The sequence below is a fragment of the Pyrgilauda ruficollis genome, unplaced genomic scaffold (assembly GCF_017590135.1).
Source record: "Pyrgilauda ruficollis isolate IOZ18807 unplaced genomic scaffold, ASM1759013v1 scaffold91, whole genome shotgun sequence".
NCBI lineage: Eukaryota > Metazoa > Chordata > Aves > Passeriformes > Passeridae > Pyrgilauda > Pyrgilauda ruficollis.
In genome coordinates, this window is record NW_024531155.1 from 2,172,406 (window position 1) to 2,199,409 (window position 27,004).

Below are 27,004 nucleotides of genomic sequence, written 5' to 3' on the forward strand. Positions count from 1 at the left end.
GAAATCTCACTTATCTTTTCAGATATAGATGGAGTACTATCTGTTTATGTATCACTGTGTATTTATCTACTCCTCCTCTAAAGAAGTCCTTAAAGCTTGAAACATTGCCATCCTTCACGGTTATTCTGAAAGCACAATTCTCACTGAGGTTGAATTGTGAGGTTGAATTGTCTCATCCTCTCATCTGAGGATGAGACCAGCCTTTCCTTCCACTACATCAGTTTAAAAAACAAGTAATTCACACATTTAACAAGTTTTATGGACCAAGTAATGGCATTCAGTGTTAGCATCAAACACTTGAATTGCATGTGAGAAAGCATTTAAAGATAGATGCAGGTTCTGGTGTTGTGATTTATTTGGTTTTGCTTCTCTTGTTGGGTTTTTTAGGTGATTCTTGGCCTGATAATAAGCTCACATTGTTTCAATAGAGTAGGTCAATCCTTCCTAAAATATATGTACATATGAAAAGCTCAAGGCTTTGGGATTTATCCAAATACACAGTTCCTGGATTGGGATCACAGCTATCTATATTTGAAGGTTTACTCTGTGACTGCTTTTCTTCCCCTAGTATTTTCTGCTATGTTGTGCAGATACTTGGTCTAAGTTGTTAGTGGTCCACAGAAAACCTTAGAAATCAACTGAGTTAGTAGGTGAAAAGAAGACCAGGAAGACTTCAGCAATGGCTATTAGGACCCTGTGGGGAAAGATATTAAAGATATTTACAACTGCCCGAGAGGAAATTTTATAAGGGTAGAAATGGTCACTGCCAAGAGTGCCATCAAGTTTCAGAGGAGATTTTCAAGATGTTCTTCCTTTTCTGGAGCCAAAACAATTAGCAGGACCAGGGGACATCTTCAAGTCTACTTTGAAGATGGAACTTGTCGTTGCCAGACATATCCCATCAAGAAGAAGAAAGTTCTGCTGTGTCATCAAGCACAACGCACATTCCCAAAGTAGGAAGAAAGCTTCCCAACATTCACTTCCTTGGTGTCACTTCAAAGCCACTGGACAAAGACACACAGTCCATTTTTTACCTGATTCCTCTCTGCATCCTGGGCAATTACTCAGCCATCACCTGGGTTTTGTTTTCCCAGACCAATCCTGTAGGCACCTAGGGCTGGACCTATCTTCCAAGAAGCATTTAAAGGGCTTGTTTTACCAGACCACAGTACTCAGCACACAGAAATTTCCCAATACTGTATCATCTCAGACACTCTGGCTTTAATAAAAATTCGCATCTTTCTTTCTCTTTATTGCCTTTCAATTGCCCCTCCATTTCCACAAAGAAGGGGAAAAAACATGGGGTGCAGAGTTTTGCATTTATCTCTAAATTCCTGGGCAGTCACCCTCTGAACTAGGGAGCTCTTGGATTGTACTTGATGTACAAGCTCCTGTGTTCCACTGGCACCTCCTCCTTCGCCACACCAGCCAATTGAGCACTGAAAAGTCTGCAAAAACAAAGACATTCTGTCTGAACAGCACTGTCATGGTTGTGACAGCATGTCTGTACGTACAGAGTGCAGGACAATCCACCTGAAAGCCTTTGCAGTGCTAAGAATAGGGGTTTGTAGCTGCATTGCTTCCAGCAGGATGACATCTCTCTTGCCTTCTGACTATGTCCCCATCTCACACATCCTGTGCATAAATCAGAACTTAGGGAATATTCCTTGTTAAGTGGTGCTTCAGTGTCAAGAATTCAGCAAAAGTGGATCTGGAAGAAGGAAATAAATCCAACACAGTAGATGCCTAGAGATTAATCACTGAACAACCAGCAAATTGTCGAGATTGTGGGCAGTTTTCTGGAACTTGCCCAAGCAGTCTCTGGTTACCATCTTCTGTTGATAGTAGGCCACATCTGATCCCAAATTTAAGTCTTTAGTAAGTCTCTAAGACCTTTAATTAGGCCCTGCATGATTTAGAGGAGACTCTATAGAGGACAACAGCAGATTTGTATTTCTGTAGTACCACAGACTTTCAGCTCAACATCACCACCCTCAGTGTCAGCCCTCACACGAAGGTAATGCATTATTGCTGTCCTCAGGTGGGTCACCAATTCGACTCCAGCTTCTCGGGCCAAATCAAAGTCATTCTGCTGACCTCTTTTAATGTGTTCAGCATACACCTATTAACTATATATTCCTCTTCTATTTAATATCAAAATCAATGCAATATTTATACCTAACATTCACAACTATTTTTCAATTTTTTTTTTTAAATTCCTAAGTAGGAAATCAATGTTCGCAACAGACCTGGTGATTTGTGTTCATCAGGGAGGACCTTGGCCTCCTGCTAACCTGCATTTTTAATTGTCTTGGCTGAGGTGTGAAGGATATGGCTTCCCACAGTAAAAACAAGATTTATTGTTAAGTACTGTAATGCATAACTAAAGTAGCAGAGAACAGAGCTTGCCTGAGGTGTGCTTCAGTGCATTGGAATTACAAGTTTGCAAAGAATAGGGTTTATACAGCTCCACTGAGATTATAAGGTATAAATAAAGAAACAAATTCTACAACTGTAGCTGGGGTTTTTTTCTCCCTCCTTCTTTCTTCCTGTTTGCCTTGACAGTAGAACTTGAATAGTAGAGAAGCAGAATACAAGTAATTTGTTTACATTTTCTTAAAAATTGCCCAGAAACTGTCAGGGAACAAAAACCTGCCACTCTGTTAACGTGTGTGTAACCAATACAGAAGAACACAGAATCCACACAGAAGAATAAAGTTCTTCTGAACAACTGCTCCTAAAATAGATGCCACTTGGGCTTATTGGCTGGACTGGGGACTGAGAGCCCCAACTGGGATGTGTGCCTGGTCCTGCAATCTGCCCAGCCCCCGCTGGCTCCAGGGCGTCCAAAGCTGTCCATCTTTACTCGGCATATCCTCCTGAGTAGATACTAGCAGGTCTCCACCTCTTTCCTTGTTAGACAAGGTTTTTAATAGCTTTGTGTGCTTTTGGGCCTTGGGAAAAACAGGCCTAGCTGGCAGCACAGAAATGCATTAATAGTTCATGAACTGTTCTCTTAATGGCCTTTGGAATTGCCTCCAGAGATGCTTCACTTCTGCCATGGTTCATACCCTGCTTACTTTCCATTTCAGCCTCCTTTGATGTAGGTCCCTCCAGTCAGACAGAAGAATATAAATTAAGTCAATTGTGATACAGTCACTATTAATACCATTAAACTATACAAATATATCCATTAGCCACATGCCCTATTAGTATTAAGGCATGTCTACTCATGGGAACTTCTGTGGAATGAGGGAGGTGTGAATTTGTAACTTTTTCCACACACAACATATCCTCAGAGTAAGGTCTCACTGTTACACAAGGTACACATCTGCAAGAGGAAATTAAGCAAAACCTCACCAGAGTGCTCAGTCTAGGTTAAAAGTGGGAACAGCACTACATTTGTCATCCTGCTCTGCCAAAATCCATGTTCTGTCATTCCTCCTGATACACAGAATGCACAATCAAAAATACTAGTTACTGGCATAGCTCAGCAGTGCTGAAGATTTGGAAAAATTTTTTGTTACAGTTTAGGAAACTGATTTGCAAGTAGTGCTACATTCAGCAATCACTAGTATTTTTACTGAACTGTAGACTGCATTTCAGCAAATGTTAACTTTTAAGGCCAAAAAATCAAGATTGTACCTTTGTCACATGAGCAACAGAGAAAATACTGGTGCTCAAAATTACCTATTTTGGTCCCAAGCCAAGTCACTTCCTAAATACCACACACTTAAAAAATTACAGCCATGCTCATAATAGTATTTTAAACAGAAAGTGCTACTGAACATTAATCACTTTAAACCTCCTTCTCATGAAGAGAGTAATACACAGAGGTAGAAAGGGTTTTCCGTTCTTGCATTTATAAGATTCAAAAGTGGAATTGTCTTGCATATGAAGCTAATTATCCTGGATCCCTCTGGGAAAAAGCAAGGAATACATTTGCATCACGATCATGTTTCTGGCCTCAAAAAAATTTTTGCACTCTCCATTATTACTGGCATACTAAAGAAACCTATTTTATTGCTGACAAGCCTTTTCCCAATAAAACCAGATCACCAACGCTAATTGTAATTACACACATTATGACAGCTTCTAAAAGCCTGGCAAGGAAAGCTCTCAGTGTCTCCCACTGCTTCCTAAACCTCTGTAGAGCCACGGCAATTTGCACCAGCAGGGCATCTGCCGCATCACTCTCATTTCCTGAGCAGCACAGCTCCGGAGATGCTGGGCGACAGTCCAGGGCCATGAGCAGCTTCCAGAGCGAGTGTGGGCAACCCAGGGGAACTGCCCGACCTTCTGGGCTCCCTCCCTCCTGTCACTCCCACGGCAATGGCTTGGGTGCTTCCCCACAGGAACTCACGCTGTTGGCACACAGGACTGACAAATGCAAGGCAGGTATTCGTGGAACAGCTGAGCCAGCTGCTGGTGTCAGCCCACAAAGCAATTTAGAGCCAAAAAAGCTCTGAAAGAATAATGCAACATTCTCAGAAAGAATGCTCTTAACTGAGAGCAGATTACTATCACCTACACGTGGCAATTTCAGGTATATTAACTTCCTTGTTTTCCTCGTCTCTCCCATCTGTTTCCTCTATTTTTGCATGCCCACATCACAAATACGTGCTAATTTCTATTTGCCCATCTCCCCTTTCCATCTCCTCTGCTTCCTTGCAGATTTGCCAGGGGCACAGAGTCTGCGCTCTCCTCTTCAATGGACAGACTCCAGAGGGAATTAAGAGTAAGAAAGGAAATTAATTAGGAGTTTCACTCATCCGGGAAGTGTTCAAATGTAGAGCAGCTGGAGGCAACTCACTGTTTTGACTGGCCTGTCAAAATGTGCAAATCACTGTACCTGCTTATTCACTCTGTCCTTACCCTGCCTCTGTTCCATCCCACTAGGGATGCTACACAAGAAATATTTGTTAAATATTAGGTTTTTTTAGGAAATTCTATCTTTCTCAAAAATTTCTGGACCAGCACTTTAACTACTAGATCAAGTACTGCTTAAGAGCAGTAATATCAGCAAGCTCCTTTCCTATTTGTTCTTATGAAAACCTAACACCATGGTATTTTATTTATTAATCTTTTGTGTTTGGGAAACTGAGGCTGAGTTGGTAAGTGTGAGATGCTAAAATAACATGTGGTAAAGATATGTAGTAACTTTATTTATTCTGCTGCACCAGAGCATACTCCAAATGTGTAGCAGAACTCTCATAAACAGAAGGGGAGACAAAAGCTTCTCAAAGCAGAACACCAGCATCTAACACTCAAGAATTAGAATTAGTGGGGTGTGTCTGCCACTTCTCCAGTCTGCTGTGCAAAGCCACCTAAGGGTATGCATAAGCACCCATCCCAGTGCTCCCAGGATGTGGTTGGAGATGGGATTAAGTGTGCCTCAACTACTCTGTGCCTCAACTCTAGCCTGCTTGTGTGTCCTGAAATTACTCTTTTGGATGTAATGTGACACTTTGGGATTGGAGCAGAAGGTCATCTGCTTGAGAGATTTTTTCCCACCATCTGTGCTGATTAATTGTAAAAGCCTTGTCTCTTGTGAGCTGTGCATGAGGCAGAGGGACAATGTTCTGCCATTTTCAGCTTGGAGCTGGCTAGTTAACTCATACAACAGATTTTAACTTGAGGAGCTCACAGACCTGTGAGGAAGAGCTGAAAACAAATTTATTAACCATATTTTAATTGATACTTGAAACATAGTGCTCTCTTGCAGCAGGTAGCACTGTTAGCTTGGCCTGTAATGACTTGACTTGTTTCATTCCACAAACTGGTGATAAAACCAGCTGTCTCAGCTATATTCAGTACCTCAGCAGCTAAGAATCCTAAAAACTGCCTTTATGAGATACATTGCTCTACTGCATTTGTTACCTGCTGCATGAAAACCTTATAGTTTTTTTTCACAGCCTTCAGCCTCAGTCTGCATTTACCTTAATCTTGTGAATAAATCTTGCCCCTTTTCATTGCACTGAATGAGAGGGAGCGTGATTTTATCTTCTGGCCACTTGGTTCCATCAGCATGTCATTTCACATTTCATCCCCAGCAGGTCACTTCACACACAGGCTGGACGTGCTGAAGGGAACAGAGCAGCACACGAGCTGTGGGCCACCTGGGAATGGTATCATCCAGCTGACAAGTGACAAGTGGTAGATTCTGAACATAAGAAACATCAAGGACTTTGTGCTTTTGAAGAACTAGGACAGTAACAGGAGCATGAAGATGACCATTTAAAGGGCATAAATAACCTTTGTTACCACAGCCTAAATGCTGCTGCAATCTCACAGGTGGAGTGGGGTACTTTGGATGGATTAAGATGGGAATGGACAGCTGCTGTCAGTGGTATTTTCTAAGTTTGCTGTGTCTGCTCAAGTTCCCCCTCTGCACAGATGATTTCTACAAGACAGTCAGGTGAAGTCTTGTTCTGGACTGCAAAGCAAGAAATTTGGGTGTCAGTGCTTAGCCATATAACTGGAATTTGAACGTTCTTTGACAAACTGTATGAAACACCTTTTGAAACATGAAGGTAAGCTTCAAATGCAGGCAAAGTCAAGCTTCAAACAAACAGCCAAATCCTGCCTAACACAAGGTTTGACAGAAGCTTTCACTACTGTGTACCTCCAGTGCAAAAAAAGGAATTCCAGTCAAGAAAATACTTATCTCAGAGGCTTTGATGTCATGTCAACAGATGTCAGATACTGGTAAAATTGTGAAGCCTACTGCATCAGTTATCAAGGTCTCTCACTCAATTTAAAAAACCAGAATTAACACAGTAATCTGTTTCCTTCTCTCACCATTGTGGGTACATGTTGTGATTGCTGCTGACTGATGTAAAACATGGAACTCATACCTCTCCCTGTCTGACTTTTTTCTGATTTACACACAGACTGGAGGTGCACTGGACATGTTCACAGCTATCAATACAACAGCTGTCCTAACAACTTTGAACCTCTCCACACACAAAGAATGCATCCACAAGCACCACATGTAATGCTCTGTATTTCTCTGAATTTTAAAATCTCATGTTTGCTTCCCAGTGTAATACCCACACCCAATTAATACTTGTTTAATATCCATACTATAACCAAGAAGATTCTTTGAAGCCACCTTCATCAATCTTTTTCAGCTGGAATTAAAAAATAATTGCAATATATTTAAGAGACACTAGAGGGAAGCCAAGATGTCTCAACAACCCTCTCTAATAATACTGCTTGCAGCCCTAAACCCTAAGTTAAAACCAAACATCCTTACCATGGTGTAGAAAATACAGGTTATGCTTACTGTGTTTAAAGATGCCAAACAAATTATTAATTTACAGGATGGCTCTGCTGTTTCTTTTCCATTGGCACTCTGAATGCTGTGACACTCCAGGCTGTTCCCTCTAGGTCCTCCCTTGGTGATGCTGAGAGCCTGGAACTTTCACAGTTGTAACACTTGACAATAATCTCTTGAAGCATTCATGACAGTGTGATAACTTGTTAATATGCACTGTAAATACAAGTGGTGAATATGTTGGTGTGTTTTCTTCCTTATTTACTGTTTATTGCCAGCTGCCCCAGTAACTTCTACCAAGGACTTTTTTTTTGTTGTTGTTGCTGTTTTTTTTGTTTGTTTGTTTGTTTTGTTATTTTTTATATCCATAAGGTTACCAGAGTCCCCAGTTAAACCTCCCTGTGTGTCCCTTCACCAGCACTGCAAAAAGGACTTACCCTCACCCAGACTGCAGAGGTAAGTCAGATGCAAATATGGTCTGAACAACTGGTTAATACCCCTGCTCTGAACTCCAGTGATCAGGCACAAGGCTTCTTCAGGGTACACCAAAAACTCAGGTCATGTGATGAACTTCTCCTGAAGTCCCCCTTTTCCCTCTCCCCAACCTCTTACTCGGTCACTCACGTTTGTTCCCAAACAGCAAGCTGTTGCTTCTTCCCAAGCAGCTGTTTACCCCTCTGTCACTGTCCCCAGTCTAGGCTGATTTCATATCCTCACTTGTTATTTAACAATGGGGTGCCCTGGAACTTTGTCCCCTGGCCATCAATTCTGTGAAAGCAGTATTGCTTTCTTTTTCCCGTGGCATACTTCAGTTTCTCAATCCTGCTGTCTGTTTGGAAGTGACGCAAATCAGGGCTAACCATCCACACATTTACCTTAACATATCTGCTTATCTTCACTCCCCAGCAAAAGGGGTAACAAAACAAAAACAAAAAAAAACATTTGATATACAAAATAAGCTGATGGTAACACAATGCCAAAAATAGCTTATTATGTTAAGTGCAAGGGAGAAAAGCCTTTATATAAAGCTTGATTGCAACAACATCTCAATTTACCAGTTTAAATACAAGACTTGCATTAAAATATTTCTTCAGATACATCTCTTGCTCTAAGGTGATTTTTAAATTTATATACACATATCCAGTTGTAACACTTGACAGTAGTCTCATGAAGCATTCAAAAAGTATAACTTGGTAAGTACACACTGTAGATATGACTGCTTAATGTATGTATGATTTCCTCCTTCAAGGGTTTGTAACATTTTGTTGAGTACTAGCCTCAGACAGGTGACCAGCCACCTGATACAGTATAATACCCCCAAGCCCTTCCTCAAGTCCCACAGCCTATGCTTCCACAGCTCACTGGATCCAGATGGTGTTGCCTCTTTCTGGTCTGCGAGACTCCACTGTCAATTCCCCAAAAGTAGAGAAAAACTGCTCCATTTCCTTCTGCAGCATATCATTCCTCTTCTCTGCATCCTCCTTCGCTCGCTCTGCGTTACGCATTTTGATTTCTACCATTGTGAACTTCTTCCGCTCTTGATCCAGCTCTTCGTGCAGGGCCATCATTTCAGTCTCCAGGGTGAGATTTCTCTGCTCCAGGCTGCATGAAGGAAATAAAAGCAGACAGGTCCTGAGCAGCACTCCTCACTCACTCAAGCAGAAACACACACCACCAACAAATTCATACACATCTTTTAATTTCTAAAGATTAGACTGAATTTCTGATGGGTATATCTACAAACCATGGCTTCATCCATGAACTGCTCTCACAGGGCAAGCTCTCTGGCAGTTTGTTAAAAAAATACCTTTGTCTCTTTGGTAGCTCATTTAGAAAATGCCTTTGAACAGCAAAAGGCACAGAAGCAAACAGCTCCATCTCATTCTCCAGGATTAGGCTAACTATTCCCTTTACTTCTGAAGCGTTGACACCCAGCTGCTGCTAGTTGTAGTAGTGTTACCCACAGGGTCAGAATAGTGCCTTGAATGCCTTTGTTTCACTGCTGATCTCCTTTCTTCAGCTGACCAGCCTGTATTTATTTGCCAGTATGGACCTGCATGTATCTGTAAATACGGCTGTCATGACGTTCAGTAAAGCGAGGTCCTACACCTGTGCCATGGCAACCCCAGGGACACCTACAGGCTGACAGAGAAGAGACTGACAGAGAGCAGCCCTGCTGAGGAGGACTTGGGAGTGATGGTTGATGAGTTGAAAAACTCATCATGAGTTGGTGATGTGTGCCCACAGCCCAGAAAGCCAGTTGTATCCTGGGCTGCATCCAAGGCAGCTTGGGCAGCAGGGTGAGGGAGGGGATTCTGCCCCTCTGCTCTGCTCTAGTGAGACCCCACCTGGAGTGCTGTGTCCAGCTCTGGTGCCCCAGCATAAGAAGGACATGGACCTGTTGGAGCAAGTCCAAAGGAGGACCATGGAGTTACAAGAGGACTGGAGTACCTCCCCTACAACGACAGGCTAAGAAAGTTTGGGCTGTTCAGCCTGGAGAAGGGAAGGTTGTATGGAGATCTCATTAAAGTGTTCCACTATCTGAAGGGGGCTGACAGGGAAGCCAGAGGGACCCTTCATCAGGAGGCATAGTGATAGGACACTGGGGAATGGCTTCAGACTGGAAGAGAGTAGGTTTAGATGAGATGTTTGGAATAAATTCTTTACTGTGATGGTGCTGAGGCTCTGGCAGAGCTTGCCCAGAGAGGCTGTGGATGCCCCATCCCTGGATGTGCTCAAAGCCAGGCTGGATGGGCCTCTGAGCAATTTGGTCTTGTGGGAGGTGTGCCTGCCCATGGCAGGGGGTTGGAACTGGTTCATCTTTAAGGTCCATTCCAACCCAAACCTCCTATGATGTTAGTGGTACTAAACACAGTCAGCACACATATTAAACCATACATGAAGTGCTTCATTACACTGCACACTCTGCTGGAAAGAGTGATTCAGGTGAAAGACTGCAACACTCTGCAGGCTGCACTTTGACTGGCAGCTGCTGTTGCCAGCAGCTCTCATGCTGTGATCTATGACTTGCAGTGCCAGAGGTACCAGTGCAATACAGCTGCTGTGTAACAGAGGTGAGAACAGAAAGTCCTGAACAGCTTGGCTGAAGAACCTTTATAACAAAGAGAGCACATTCAGCTCTGCACTGCTGAGTGCATTAATTAATGCTCAGCCCAGACTTTGAGGTTATTCACTGATCACTACAACCACTCACCACTGCAACCTTGCTCTGTATGAGCAGAGACTGCACTATCTGTAGACAAAGACACATCCCTCCCTTGCCCTCTTTTAACTGGTCTGAGCTTTGAAGGAAAGGCTCAGCAGCAGAGCAAAGACACAAAGACGAGCAGAGGTAACTCCCAGATGCTGCACTTTCTCAAGAGGAATGAGGGCTGCAAAGGAGTCCAGCAGTCTCCCCAGTCCCAAAAACTACAAGTGGAGTATGCCACAACATTGCTTTCACTGAAAGGTGACACTCAGTTGCCTTTCTCTCAAGAATAGGCATGAGCTAATGGAAACACTGTGAAAAGCTACTGATTTTGCTAATTTTGTTAATTACATTTTATACACAGACACCCACTCAAAAGGTTCTGGCTTTACTTTTGACGCCAACAGAATAACATGTCACAACCATGACAAACAACTGCTCTGAGAAACACTCCTCTGCATCACAGTATCACTGAAGCAATGTCAACACTGAAAGATGACAAACCATTGGCAAGCACCTAGTGAGTGACACAGTAGTGACTACAGCTACTGCAATTCACGAGAGGAAAAACTTGGATTTACTCTGCAAAGTCAGATGGCAGAGCGCTGAACCATCTTACCTTTTTATCCTTGTCTCATATTCTAGTTTTTGCTTGGCCATTTCTTGCTTCAAGCTGGACACCAGGCTGTGCAAAGCACTGTGGTTGTTGGTACTGTTGGGCACAAACGTTTCGCTGTTATCGCTGCTGCTGGTGGCTCGGCTGCTGTGGCCCCCCACACTCCTCCTGTCACTTTTGTTCTCATAGTCACCTGGGTTAGAGAGCTCTTCGTGGGGTGGCCCATCCAGCACAGAGTCTTCGAAGTTACCTGTGTAAAAGTCCTGCTCAGGGCAGGTGGTGGTGGACGAGCGACAGGAGTTGGAGTGCTCCGGGAGAGAAATCTCACACGAGGACGTGGACCAGGTGGCACTGTCCACACTCTGTTTGTCATCAGAGTTCACCATCGAGAACTGCTGGTGGACATTGTCGTAGGTGGAGAGCCTGTTGTGCTGGCCTGACTCACCCACGGATGGCTCCCTCTGCTTGTTGTCCCTCAGAGTGACGTAGCCATTGGGCGCCCAGCCCGGGCTCCGGCTGCCGAGGGCGTTGCTGTGCCCGTCCGTGCTGGACACGCCCATGCGCACCCCTCCGTTCTGCACGCTGTGTGTGCCCATCTTGGTCACCGGCCCTTTCAGGGACGACGTTCTCCTGGTTTGCAGGGAGCAGTTTGGTACGGCCTGGCTCTTCTCCGGGCTCTCCACAGAGCTGCTGAAGGACCCGTTGGTGACTATGCCGCTACCTTTATTAAAAGCAGGATTTTTTTTCACCATGAGTGGCGGGCTCCTGGTGACATCTGGTTTCTGGATGCTGTTCCTGGGGCTGTTTGTCTTGCTGCCTGGCAGAGCAGTCAGAGATTCACAGTCCATGCTTCCCCTTTGGGGAGACTCCGGCGTGTCCCAAGAGCAGCGCCTCACTGCCGTCTCCTTGGTATTGTTGTTCTCTTTGTTCTGTAGCTGCCCTGCAGTGGTTTTCTTTGGAATTTCATTATTGTTGTTGCACACCTCAGGCCCCATCTGAGGGTCTACATCCTTGGGAAATAGCTCTTCATGTTTGCTAATCATCACTGACATGAGCTGCTGGACTACTACTGTACCTGAAAGGGGACACCAAGCACGAGGTTGTGAATGGTCTGTTTTACTTAAGGCATAAATACATTTTATCTCCCAGATTCCACAAATACTTAGCAAACATTGACACAATGCAGCCATCTGTCTAACACCCTGAGTGTTTAACAAGGCTGAAGTGCCTCTTGGCTACAGGGCCACATCAGCGTGATCTCTTCCTTCCATCACACCAAGCCAGCAAATCCTCACAGACCCCCTAAAAACAATGGGAACAATTGCAAAGAAGCTGTTACCATGACAGTAACTGCATCCCATGAAGACCACAGGCGGAGATAATGAGCAGAACATGGTAGCATCATTCTAAACTATGGCTTTCCACTCAATGTGGCGAACGTTTTAAAACCAAAGTCTCATTCTGGCACAGCTCTTGTGTTTGATAGTTTAACAGCAAATGGGCAGGCAAGGGATTTGCACTGCTGGAACAGACATTTTAGTCTTGTGAAGCAAAACAGTGCAGTAATGAGACAGAATTAATTTAATGTGAATGCATTTAACCACTCCATGGTGAGACTGCACGCAGCCAGAGAACTCTGCCACATTACAGCACTCTATGGAAGTAATGCAGGACCACAGCTTGCTGCTTGCTGTAATAGATGGCCACCTTTCCTCTGAAAGAACAGCCCCTTGGTGTGCACACCACTTGACTGCACTGTAATTTACACACTAGCATTTAGAACTGGATTTGGCATGACAAAGATGTGCAACTCTATTTTGCTAACCAGACCCTCATTACGGTTTATTAAGAATATTTCAGGAACAAGGTCAAGGTAATTATAATAACCACCTCATTTTTAAACTGCTAAAAGTTTTGAGAGGCATGCTGTGCTCTTCTAATCAATAAATTCCCACTGTGCAAAATCATTTCACATCAATTCCTTTGTAATACTCTGGATTTTATATCCCACCCTTTTAAAATACAAGTACCCAGTCAATTCAACATGGATACTCAGTATCTTTTTTAGCTGTTCTTGTTTGTTTGCTGAGGCAAAATGATACTTTAGAACTAGGCAGTAGGAAAATTCTTTTAGCTAATCCCCTGGCACACTTAGCTGCATTCCTTCTGAGAACATTACCTGTTGTGCGCAGAACTTTACTACAAGCATTGCTTTGTCCTTAGGCAACTTTTATGTCTGCACTTGACAGGAAAAAATTTCCCTGTGGCTTGAATTCTGAAGGAAATCTCTGCTGAATCAAACAAAACCAACTCCTCATCCCCATCATAAAGATATGGTTCCCCAGAGCTGCATGTTTTATTTTGAATGACTGTGCAAGAAAAGCACTCTGTATCTTCCAAAAGGCAAAGAGAAATGACAAAGGGTAGCCATGAGCATCAATCAATGTGTAGTGTTTGTTCAAGGTCCCTGTACATTTAAGTATGTGTAGCCCAATTGCAAATCAGCACTGTCTTATGCTGAATCTTATAGTAATGGTTAGAAGAGGTCATGAATCTGTTTAATCAAACCCATTTCTCAACAGTTAAAAAAGTGATTTGTGTTTTCCTACAGAGAATGTAGTATCCATCCTGTTTCCTGCAACAGGCACTGTAATTGTAATTCTAAGGGCTGTTGATAAGCAGGCTGGAGAGTTGCTCCAGACAGTATTCACAGATTTCATACATGATTTGGAAATACCATGTTTCTGTTCACAACAGCATGGTCATTGTCATAAGAATTAAAAAGAAGGAGGAGAAAAATTAAGGCTTCAGAAAAACAAGTGAATGAACAAAGTATAGAGGGAATTGGATCTGGGAAGAGAAAAAGCTTCTCACCGGAAAAGAATAATTCCATACACTATGAAATAAACTATGAAAACTGCATTTTTAAAATTTTCAGTGCACAGTCTATGTAGAGCCCTAATTTTTGAGAAAGCTGAGTAAATCCTCCACATTAAACAAAACATGTTTGATGGCAGAAAAGGCATTGTGTACTTCATGCAGAGTTGAAGCCACAAAGACTAAGACTAGAAGGAAGTCAGTCATAGGAGGACATTGTCACGTCCGTATTTTTGTCTTAATCACAGCAAAATGCTACAGCTGAACATGGCTGTAACGAGAGCATGCAGCTGGTAAATTGATTCCTGCTGTTCAGGAAGGCATGCAATATGCAACTGCCTCGTGGGGGTTCTACACGGGTCACTGCAGTGTGAACCTGAGCTCTTCCTTGTCCAATATTAACTGCACTCCAACTGCACGTGCTGAGTAAGAACATGCCATGCTTGCAGGAAGTTTTGAGAGAGAAGGTCCATGTTTAGTAAAGCTGCCAAGGCAAAACAATCTCATGCGAAGTCTACTTGCAATGCTGCACGTTTCAGTACCTTTCACTCTAGCCTGCAAGATTTAACCCAAAAGCTCATTCAGGTTGAAAATTTCTGTCTCTATATAACAGATATATGGAACTTACTGGACAGACTGTTATGTGCTGGTAATAAACCTAAAGACATTTCTTCTTTTCTCTTACATATTATGTACAGTAAGCTCACCCTCCATGATAGTCAGAGGATCTTCCACTTTGGGGCGCAGGATGTTGGGGCCAAAAACTGTAGCCAGGTTTTGCACACTCATTTTGTTTACACCTGAATATGACTGGACTTCATCAAGGAATCTGTGGGGAAGAAAGAGATCTTTAGGGAACATGTAAGGAGGAAAACTAGAAAAAAAGAGTCAAATCATGTGATTGTTTCTTAAAATAGTTTAAGCATTGCATTCTAAATGCAAACAAAGCCAGTAACTGCAGTTAGAAATGGGAAAAACAAGGTCCTATCAGGTGGACATAATATATTAACTTCTACTTTCTTGCACTTCTTTCCTGCTTATAAAAGAAAAGCCACAATCTTGATAGAGTAAATTACTAATTAGTCATGCAGTAAACCTACCATTTTAGTACTTTCACTTGAGTTCTCCAGTCCTTGGAAGTGTGAGTAATGTTTTTCCTTCAGGGCACATAGACAGACAGGTCTGTCAGCTCACACTTATAAATACCATTGTGATATTCTTGCAAAAACACTCACCTACAGATGTATTTCAGCAGATTGTAATTGACAGCTGGCAGGCTCTTCACTTGCTTCACCAGTTCTTTCAGGCCCTTTAAGAGGTTTAAGGAAAAATTAAGAGTGAGTAGGCACAGTTACTTAATATTTTATCAGAGATTAAAAAAAAAAGTCAGCAATTCCAATTACTACAAGACAACAGACACACCACTGAAAATGCAGCATTAAATATAGGCTATGATCAGGAACAAACAATTTGTAGAACCCATTTTGGATTAGGCTAACATGGATTAGCTCTGGAAAAAATAAACAAGAAAATAACTATCTTGTTTCATCATGTCTTGTCTTTTTCTTTCATTCTTCCTTTTCTGACCAGCAGCTCCATTCCTCCTGCTTATAACGAGGCTAAGCCTTACATGAACAGTTCTGGTTTGAACTAGCTGGCATTTCCTACAAGAAACTATTTGGTTATTTTACCCAGTTCTGGTCTATAGTAGATTATGACTAATAAATGGCTCCTGATTTAACAGCAACCATCAAGACCCTTCCTCTTACAGTTCAGAGTCTAATCCATGAAAATACACATCTCTTCCATGCAAAATTGAAGCTGTTGACTACAATGATATTTACTTGAACTGGATTCACTGACATGCAACAAATACAGCTAAGGTTATGCTACAGACTTTTATTTAGCACTCCCAAAGACCCAGGTGACAAGAATTCTCATACAAAACCTGCTTCAATTAATAGATGCTCATTTAGATTAGGACAACCACCAGCTTCTCTCCTCCTGAAAACTGGAACAGCCTTTTATTTCACCTTACTTGAGTTACCAACTCACCGTTTCTTCCTCCTTGCTGAGCATTTTGGCACAGGAAAGAAAATCTTCATATTTTGCATATGGTACAACTGGTTCTGGGAGCTCCCTAAGGTACAGCTTGAGCAGTGAAGCCACGGTGTGCACATCTGTGTTGCTGTTGGGGTGGAATACACGAAGTCATTAATGTGAATCAGGATGATACTGTGAGACTGACAAGCTAAAACCTGCCACCTTTCCCCTGCCACCTCACATTTTACTCATCACCAATATATACATTTACAAACCTTACCAGTAATCTGGTTTTTGTTGGATTTTTTGTCCTATAAAGAACTCAGGATACCCAGAGGCAAATGTCCGTCAACTCTAGTGATTTATTACCATAAATAATTATACATAAGGCCCTGTTTGTAGAGACAGGTACGGAGGAGATAGATCCTGCCTCTTGTTGACAAGCACCTCCCTTCAGACATGCAAAATCCATCCTAAATGACACTTCTCATTTTCACCTGAGCTAGAAACAAGGCACTTACACACTGGGAATTTTTGTCCTACTAGAGATGACCCCAGCTCCCAAAACATGCCCAGTGTGTCTCAATTCCTTTTTATCACCACATCCTCTGTTACCAGTATTCAAGAAGCAGGTTTTAAAGGAAACCATACATACCACAGGTATTTAGTTGAAATCTACCTACTGGAATTACAGCTCTTTCCCTGATATGCGTCTTTTTCCTGTGGGATTCCACTAATTGACTACTGCGCCTTTTAGCTGTACTCTTACACTGAAAACCTGGAAAAACTTTACACTCAGAACCACAAATCTCTAGGAAATGAGTTTTAGCTCTATCCTGTACCAAATAAGCTGAGGCACCAAACAGAAAGTGTCTGAATGCTTGTAGAACAGGCAACATCACAGGGCCAGCAGTCAAAAGGCCTGATAAGACATGTGCCTCCCATAACTGCATTTGCAGAAATTTAAGGGGTTTTTGGATACAGCTAATAGGAACCTCAGCTGTTTATCAGGCACACTAAAAGTAACACAGAGAGAAGGATCACAATCACAAGTTCAGACAATGCAATCACACTTGCTTCAATGTTCCTATGATGTGTAAATTACACTCTTGTTAACTTAGCAGTACTTATCTAAAAATAAGTAAGTAGAAATTAGATATAAGGCACAAGTTAGCATGAAGAAATCTCTCTTGCATTATGTCTGGCTCCATCCCTGGGTTTAGCTACTCAGGCATTTATTCAAATCCTTACTGGAATGTTCTACATGCTTTCCCTGGCTCAGATAAAGAACTGTACTGCAAGCTGCTGTATTTTCCCTCTGATTTCTGAAAAATCACAGAAGGAGGCACTAAATTTTGCTCATTTCATTAATAAGAAACAGGAAATGCACACACATGTCTACAATGTGCAGTATTATGTACTTTTCTTTGCAGACTTCACACATGGAGTATTTTTTTAAACTCACAGTGTCTCAAAGGGAGCCATTGGTATTTGATGCCCTTAAGCTTTGCTAGAGGTATGTTAATCATTATTTTGGAATAATCTGTTAAAACAGTAACAGCTTTTACTAAGTTAAATCTTAACAGGAATGGTGGGAACAGCCTTAGAGTAATGTGGTATGGTATGTCAGAAGAAGAGAGATGATAAAGCACTGCCTATGTCTGAATGCCCACCACCACCAAACTCCTCAAAATGAATGTGCAGAAAAACATTTCTAATTCCAAAATGAGTAATTCCCACCTCAAATTCCAAAAAGAGTTTTCTAGAGAAACTCTATAAAATACTCCACAAAATACTAATGCAAACCCACATTTTTAAAGAAAGTTCCAATTCTATTCTCTTGATTACAACCCTCTGTTGTAGAGCGGCTTGAATTCAAAACAGTGATTACCTACCCTCGACAGTTTCTGGATACATACATAACAAATGTGGGGAACTACTAGCATGAAACTAGGCATGATTGTACTCTTTACTGAGATTTCAAATGCTAGCTCAGATTTGGCCTCTAACCTCTGTGCTCTGCCTAATCTCAACTCAGCACTGATCGTCATTCTGAAGATTTTATTATTACTGCTTTTTTATTTAAACAAGGAAACTCCTCACACCTTGCTGAAGCATTTAACCATATCTTTACAGAGTTTATTTGCATAAAACTGGAGAGGTCTTTCCAAAATAGAAGAATCAAACAGGTTAAGTGAGGGAAATTACTTAAGAATAATTAGAAGTTGGCACACAGGTCTCTCAGTAAGGGGATTACACAGTTATATCTTCTCTTCTTGGTACTGCCAGGATCATGCTTCATGTAGTATGTAAGAATAATTTCACACCAGTCCTTGCTGTGGAATACTTGTTCCTAGAGGGCACAGCAGCTGAAGAATAAAAAGGCTGAAGAAGGGGACAGAAGCCTTGAAAATTATTGCAATTTCTAAACTTTCTTTTTTTGGTGTGAAGTACTGTTAGGTTATCACTGCGAGAGGTAAGCTGAGTGCCAAAACTTGTGGGTCTACCATGGAGGAACTGAGAGAGAAATGGGGAGGCAGGATGCTGAGGAGGAAGGAAATTGGGAAGTGCTGCTCTCAAATTAACTTCCTGAAGCACATGCTGTATTTACAAGTATATAGAAAGGTGTTTTACAAGATGGGATTAGAAACCCAGGTCGCATTCAGCAGACAGAGACACATTTACAATATTTAAAACTAATTTTTCAATTATTATTTTCTATAGCAATACCACAGACTACCACAAGATGGTGGGGTCGCAAAGTAAGATTTGGAACATTTGTTGGTTTTTTTTTTTCCCTTAACGGTACTAGACCACTTCTCAACATTTAATCTATCTGTACAGAAATCACCCTACAGATTTGGGAAGTACAAACAAAATAAAGACAGCCTGCATACACAGACATACTGCTTGCCAAGCTCTTTAAGAACTGGATTTTTAAATTCTGCTTTATCAACATTTAGACAAAAGCTAGTAACTTTCTTGAGTGCAACTGTGGGCATAAAAATGCCAATATTTTTATAAATAATGTAACTGAAAGACTGCCTCTCAGAATCTCAGACTTGTTTAGACCTTGCAAGGTAGTATTACTTTTTTCACCTTTTGCTTTAAATTACAGGGGAAAATTTTTAAATGGCAGACTCAGTCCTAATGCATCTGTGTTTTGGGTGTTTTAGTCCACAAATACCACTAAACACTTTTTAGCCACAGAGGGCAGCCGTAGGTTTCAAAGAAGTGCTGAAATGGAGGGCTGGGAGCATTTCTTTCCCTTTTTAGTCTACAGTGTTCCATCGACAGTCTAAGTCAAACAACAGCACTTAGATTTCTGCCTTGAGGAAAACTGGTGCAGTTTTTGAAACATGGATCTTTGCAGGCCTATGGAGGACCTTTTCCTCATGGACTTTTTTCAGTTACAACTGATTAGCTTAAGACAGGGCAGAATTTCCCTCTTGAGCACTGCCCCTGCCTACATTCCAGAGTCATTACAGCTACAGAAATTTAATGATTATACCTATCGTCACATTTCTTTTGCTATCTGACTGTGTAATATCAAAATGTTTCATGATTACATGTTCATAATTAACATGATTTGAAGTATGCATTAATTTTTATTAAAACAGGATGTCAATTCTGGCAGAAAATCCTCTGTTATCTAAATTGGAACAACTCTCATTAACCAAGGTAGACTTTCTCCAAGTGCACAATTACAAGCTTGAAATGGCAATGACGAAGCACAAAGTGGGGAATTTGATGTAACAATAGTCATATTGTAATAAAAAGCATCAGCAAGCTGAGGAACAGCTATTTTGGCATGTTGTGGTGAGAGGTCTGAGACAAGATGACTTATCTCACCAAAACATTAATGCTGCATTCATGGTGGCATTTCCAAAGGAGCATGCCCCCACTCCAGCACTGCTCATGCACAGGCATGACAAATGCAAACGTGTCCCAGCCTCTCCTTAGTCATCACATTAAAGCCCCATTCATCTGAACTTTGTCATTAATATCTCTCGTGGCGTTGCTGTTTTGACAGCACTTTCCTTTGTGATACCACAGACACCGTGGAAGTGGCTGTCAGACCGATTACACTCCCTGGAGTTTTTCACTCCCTCTACCATAAACAATACGCCCGAAGCCCAGCAGGTCACCAGAAATCCAGGCACAACCCTCACACTCGGACCAGCAGAGAGTGTGCTCTGCTCAGAGAGCTGGAGTCAGCGCTCCAGAGCACAAAGCCAACAAGCCCCTCATAAACTCTCCGAGAGGAAGTATTAACAAGGCACGGTCACATTACAAAAAGATTAATGCCCTGCCAAAAATAGCTCTAGATCATGATGGCACATAAACAGTTTGCATGAAGAACAAACAGTAGGGAACAATAAGCTGTGAGGCTGTAATTCAATTTAGGAGTCCTGGTAATAAAACAAAGGAGAACATTACAGTTTGTGTACCAGTTTGACTGATTTTGGGAGACAGGCTTTCGTCCAGAAATTCAAAGGTCAGGTTAACTTAATGTGCTATGTGATTTTTCTTCCTCTATGTGGGTATCTTCAAAGCATTACTCTATATAATTTTCCTACATAATGCAGAGATCTAGTACAAGCAGTCCTGTGCCTCATTTAAGTACCAGATTAAATTTTGCCTACAACTTATGAAACATATATGAAAGCATTTACCAGTCTGGCTCTAGTATAAGTTAACAATTTCTATTCTTAAGTTATTCTTTCTATTTCTATAAGTTAACTGATTTCTATTCTTGTTTTTTTTTGGTTTAGACAGAGAAATAAACCAAACCAATCCTGCTCCTTTGTCCTCGTGCTCACCATTTTTACAAAGCATGCTACCTTCCACAGCCCACAAGGAATACTGAAGACTGGCAGACTCTATTTCCAAGTTAGGTACAAACTGCAGTAATTGTAACAGCAGCCAATTTATGCAGGTTTATAAAGGCTTTAAGAACAGCAATGAAGACAGCAATTTAGGACAAGGAAAAAGACAAATTCTATGGGGAAGGATGTTAAAAATTACTTCTAAAAATATAGATCCTTAAAGTGACACAAATGCTTTCAGGTAAGGCGGGCAGAGGTCTAAGAAACAGAAGGGTTCCCTCTAGGAAAAAGATCTACCAGCTCTACTGAATATACTGGCAATTATTTTCTCCTGATATGAGATTTTCTCCTGATATGAGATTTGTCCTGAAATATGAATTTCTCCAAGATTTTTCAGGGATTGTAATCATATGTAAAAACACGGAAACCAACAACAAATAACCCACCTGTTCTTGTTTACTGGAAGAAAAAGCCACCAATTTTGCAACCTGGATAAAAATGCTTGAAAAAACTACTCTCTCAGAAGTTGCACATGGCAACAAAATGTCATTTTGCAGTGCCTTATGCAGTGCCATATTTCTTAAAGGTGACCATGGCTCTCTGAGAAATCATTGGTCACTGGCAAATGAAATATGTAGCTGCCTTTTCTTTTTTTGTTTCAATCACAGCTGACAAACCAAGCATTTCTGAAACTGAAATTTATGCCAAGTAACTACAAATGTTCATTCACTGCCAGTAACTAAAAATACACTGAGGACACCAAACCCAACTAAAAACACAACAGGACACCAATTAAACTGATTTAATGACCCTTGCATCACACTAGATATGTCTCCTAATGTGTATTTAATTGCGAGACTAGGTCTTTAAGTTGTGCCATATGCAGAGGCTATTTCTGTTAGCTGGTTAGAGTAAGGGCTGGAATTGGAAAGGACATGGAAGTGGGTCCAGAGGCATAGCTGATGAGCAGATTGAAAGGATCAGGGAAGAAAGTCTGGAACTAGAAGAAACAAACAGGAATTTTCACAGGCCTAAGGCCATTTGTGTTTGGCAGGAACAAGCTTTCGAGTAAAGACTTCATTTCACATAAAAATGTGGAGTTTAAGGGATTACTGCACTTTGCCAGTAGGAAGGCATATGAAGCCTCTTCTTTGTGGGAAACTATTTGCTTCTAAACAAATTCTTATGTACAGGCTTGGCGCTGAAAAACAAAGAACAATTTTTACAACCAGTGTTTTCTGCTTGCCATCTGCATAGTGCCAATGCAGACTGCAGCCCAAATGAGACAAGTCCCATTTCCATCATTTACCACAATTTTAAAACATTCTTTTAAAATTTTTTTCCTCCTCTGGAGGAGAAAAAGAATTGTGCATGTGCTCCTTCTCACCTCATTCTCGTCACTGTCTTATTTTGCTTCAACAATCCCAGTGATTTAATGCCTAGGAACATAGCAGTTTTACATTTTGGATTACTTGGCTCCAGTGAATATGTATTGCCAGCTATCACATACTACCAACTTAGGCACCCTTTTTCTCAGCTGACTGCAATGGTGACCACAGCAGTAACATTTTTAGAGCAATTCATACCCATAAAAGAATGTACGAGGGATTTTGTTTTGCTGAATATGCATTTATGTGCTCTCCTTCTCTCTTGTGCACGCACACAAATGCTGGCGGGTGAGCTATGTAAGTTTTAAACTCTCTGAACCACTGAACAACTATGTACATCAGTAATAGTTATGAAAATCCAAGCCACACACATCAATCACATTAATTTTTTATTAATATTTGTTTCAGTGACATTTCAAATATTTTTTCTCCCTGAGCAATGTTATCTCACATGTCATCTGGTAGTAATTGTGACGAACAGCAGATGAAAAGAGGCAATATAGAAAAAGAAATCCAATTTTTACCCCTCCGAGGTAAAAACTGGAGAACAAATCCTTATGCAATTTTCCTTATGCAGTGCCATATTCTCTGTGCTAATTTCACAGAACAAATGGTCATAATTCACTTTGTGTCATTACAAATGTATGATTTGTAAAGGAGATGAGGGACTTTATAAGTAAAACATAAGCCACACAAGAACGGAGAAGAAAATACCCCAAGGGGGAAGAAAATGGATTCCCTGGAGGGGACAATTTTACACAGAGGTGGAGCTGTACTGGAAATACCAAGGATATTTCAAATAATAGCAAGCATGAGTGATTGCCTAATTGCACAGCTAGTTCCTTAAAGCAAATTTCACAATATGTGCAGATACATTCAGAGGGAGTGAGGTATTTATTGATTTTTGTTTCTAAACTGACACACAATTTTGAGGCGTTGTGTTTTTCTTCACACGAAAGGCCTCAGCAATTTTCAGCTGCAGCAGCTGCACCTCACCTTTCCAATACTGATCATCAAGAAATGATGGTGTTCCAGTTTTTGTAAGAGGGGGCCTGGGGTATTGGATGTTTCAGATGAGACACAGGATTTTCTCAGTCCCTGAGATTGAAAATTTTTTAACACTCGTTCCTTCTCATACACAGTTCTTCAGCAACATCTTATTCCAACCATAACATCAAGATCAAAATTTAAGTGGAGGATTTTTTCCACTATGGTTTTTATAAATGACTTCAGTATTGGAACACCCAGCCCCTAACTCACATAAAAGCAACTATTTCTCAGATATGTTTTATGTGTTTCAAAATAGGGCTGCATTTTCTTTTGAGTGAAGCTGTTCTCCTTCTTGTTTCTAATTTGCTTTATTTGCTCTGCTTGTGCTTGGTCTACTCCTCAAACATCAGCTCTTTGTGTTAGTTCCAACACTGATGACAGTAGCCAGTCTTTCTCCCTGTCAGAGCCAGTGACCCAGCACCGCTACGGAAGTGTGACCTGTATTCCATTGTGTTCCATGCCCCAGGAACAAAAATGTCAGCTCTGCTCTAACTGCAAAATTCTCTCCATTACTATTGATGTAAATTAATAGAGAGAACCTGGGTGGATTTTGCATGATGGGACTTTTGGCTAATAATAACATGTAATAAATTATATGTTATTATTACTTTAATATGTAATAAATTAATTACATTTACATGTAATAAATTACATATTAAACACAGTGGATCTAGAGATTCACAAGAAAAAGTAAGCATGGATGCCTAATGTATGTGTTTTTTTCTTCCTCAACAGCACTTTCCATACTGTGGCCACTTTCCAAGAGCTCAGCTTACCAAAGAGAACCCATGCTGCTGTTCAGCACAATGGAAAGTCACCCCAAACCAAGGTCATCACACAGGTACTACTGTGAAATGAACTTCACCTCAAGAGTTTACAAATGGAACAAAAGGTTGGAGGAAAAAAGCAGATGCCCAATGGAAACAATGCAGAGATCAGAGTTTATGTCTGCTTGACTTCTGGACCACTGCTGCACCTGAACACCTCTCCAAACTCAAATGTGAAAAAGTAAACAGGAAAAGTACCCTGTGCAAGACATGGGGACGTACAAGGTCAGTGTTCTATAAATTCTGAGCTTCAGAAAAGAACTGCAGGACCAGCGATTTATAGGCAGCTCCTGCTGCTGTTTCTAATTGCTAGAATAGAAATTACGTGCATCCTTCACAGCAGTAGCATGTAAAATCTCTTCTCCTTTTCATCTGCTAAAGCTCAGCCAGCATACCTGTTCATGGGGCTCATTAGTCTGTGCTACAGATGCTGCTAGATAACCTTGAAAAAAAATTAGTGCAGCTGAGCCCTGGTCTCATTCGTTTGGAGTAGTTAGAATTTGTGCACTTCCTTCAAGCTGTACCTCTCAGTGGGGTGTTCAGTACATCATCTTCCCACAGTTCAGGGTGGCTTGTTTTCTTAAGCATTTCCTCTACAATTATTTGGTTTACAGGCACAGAAAAAATAACCTTTTGTTTCTGCCACTCGCCTACCCTTTGGCAGAGACAGACATTATCAGTAATATTTATCATAATGTCCAAGTAAGGAAATGTAGATGCTTCTTCACCATTTTAAAATAAGTTTCATGGTATTTAAACAGTAAGTGAGCGTGCCATAAACACTTACCAGCTAACAAAGTCACTTCCCATAGTCCTCTGGCTCCATAAAGCCATTTACTCATCTATTATCCTAACTCACCTTCAAACGAGAAACTAATAAACCTTATAGGAAGACAAGTCACTTTTTGAGAGCATTATAAATTCTTAACTTTTCTTTTAAAGTGAGTGTCAGGACTGAGGAAACTGTTGGAGATGAAAGAACATTACAGGTGTCTGCCTTCTGCTCATCTGACGAACAAACCTTCAAGCTTAATGAATCTGCTCACTTCACAGGAACAGGGAATGGAGGCACCTAAATGATTTCCAGCAATCAGGTTTGAATTATGGCATGCTTTTGCACTAAAAGATCAAGCTACACTTTCCTTCCTGTTACTTGGATTGCTATCAGACAAAGGTCTCACATAATAAATGCAATCTGCCTCTTCCTCCTAATCCCCACTGGGCCCACAAATGCAGTGAAGCATGCTGACACCACTGTGGGGGTGTGATATGGATGTCACTTAGGGCACGTGCTGAGGACAACCACTGTCTAACAGTCTCCTGAATTGGAATTTCATGACCATAATAGTAATTCTGGTCAGAGTTAAAAAGTCCATGTGGCACTGGTTCTGTTTCTCTGATTGGACATTTGGATATGTGACTACTGCTGCCAATGCTTACAGGAAGACAGTACAAAAATCACAGGAGACTACAATTACTTACAGGAGAGTAAAGTCATATCCAGCTGTATGAACAGGACCAGGTTTTCCTTGGCCCAGAAACTCTCATTAACTCTGTAAAACTGCATAAATATTGGAATACAAATAAGATGTGGACACTCAAGATCACATAGGTTTGTTTCTATGGTCAGAGTGACTTTCATTATAAGACCAAAGGCCCAAAATTATAAAGAAATGCATGAAAGTATCTTCCCTTCCAGTTAAGTTCTATAGATAACAGAATACACTGAGACTGGTGATAACAGAAATTCTTCCTTTGTGGAATTGACTAAATGCCAGCATCACCACTGCATTTAAAATGATATTAAGATCAAGGCAATCCAGATATTTTTGATTAAGCCAAAACATTAGCAATACTTTCCCTAACCAACTTTTCACAAAAGGAAATTCTCCAGAAACGCTTTGAAATCAGACATCAAAGTCGGAACAAAAAAGAAGACATTTCAGAGCGGTAATAGGAAACACACAGAGAAACCTACAAAAACAAAAATTCTGTCTGTTGCTGCCATGTGTTTTACAGCACTGCGGGTCAGCCAGCCCAGCACACCGTGCCCCGCCTCGGCTGCAGGGCGAGGGAACAGCTGCAGGGTTTTACCTGTCAAAGGAAGGCTTTTCTCCACAGTCAAACGCATCCTGTAGCTCCTTGACGAGATTAGCCTGCCCAGGCAGTCGGAAAAGGCCTTCCTCCTTCAGCCCCCGCTGGCGGATGAAGTCCACGCACTGCTCCACCAGCATGGGAGCCAGGCGGTTCCCATAGCGCTTCTCGTACCGCACAGTGTCTTCCAGCTTCTGCCCAAAAATACCTGCACCAAAAAGAGAGCTCTGACTCAGCTGAGCATCACTAACACATCTGAGCAGTCCACTCTTCTGTTACAACCCGCGCAATCTGCAGGTCATTTAAATGCCTGGACAATTAACCTGCTCCTTTCTTAGGAGCAGAATGCTCAGTTTCACCACTGACACTCTTCTGGAAATACAGTGCTGACATGTTTTCCAACAATGCTCAAAAACACTATTTAAAATAAAACACTGAATTATTCGTGAGACCACAGGCACAGAAAACACAGAAATAACACAAACAGGATTTTCTGTCATAAAACTTCTGATTCAAAAGTGATGTGTATCTCCATCTTTTTTGGTTAATGCCTAATTATTAAGTACCTCCTGTCTCAGTTCCAAAGACATACAAACATTATCTGTACACATGGAGGGAAAAATATTTATAACTCAGAATTTTATTGCTACTAAATGAAATTACTATTTTGTTCTCCAAATAGACAATGATAAATCCATTATGTATTACCAACTGCATTATCACCATCTGCTTTAGCAGTAATAAATTTTGTACGCAAAAAGAAGTTCCTGACATGAAAGGTGAAATATGTCAG

At 41.3% G+C, this 27,004-nt stretch overlaps 1 protein-coding gene across 7 annotated transcripts in view; it reads right to left on the bottom strand.

Annotated features, from left to right (window-relative positions):
* Positions 1 to 8,149: 8,149 nt before the first annotated feature.
* Positions 8,150 to 27,004, bottom strand: part of ARHGAP24 (Rho GTPase activating protein 24) — a 182,817-nt gene continuing 163,962 nt past the window's right edge. For all 7 annotated transcript variants that reach the window (XM_041489217.1, XM_041489218.1, XM_041489222.1 and 4 more), the window contains 6 exons: positions 26,212 to 26,419; positions 16,036 to 16,168; positions 15,216 to 15,289; positions 14,688 to 14,809; positions 11,107 to 12,178; positions 8,150 to 8,881 (listed from right to left, as the gene is read on the bottom strand). In XM_041489217.1, the coding sequence (XP_041345151.1) occupies positions 8,638 to 8,881; positions 11,107 to 12,178; positions 14,688 to 14,809; positions 15,216 to 15,289; positions 16,036 to 16,168; positions 26,212 to 26,419 (1,853 nt within the window). In that variant the 3' untranslated portion in view covers positions 8,150 to 8,637. The remainder of the gene's footprint in view (positions 8,882 to 11,106; positions 12,179 to 14,687; positions 14,810 to 15,215; positions 15,290 to 16,035; positions 16,169 to 26,211; positions 26,420 to 27,004) is intronic.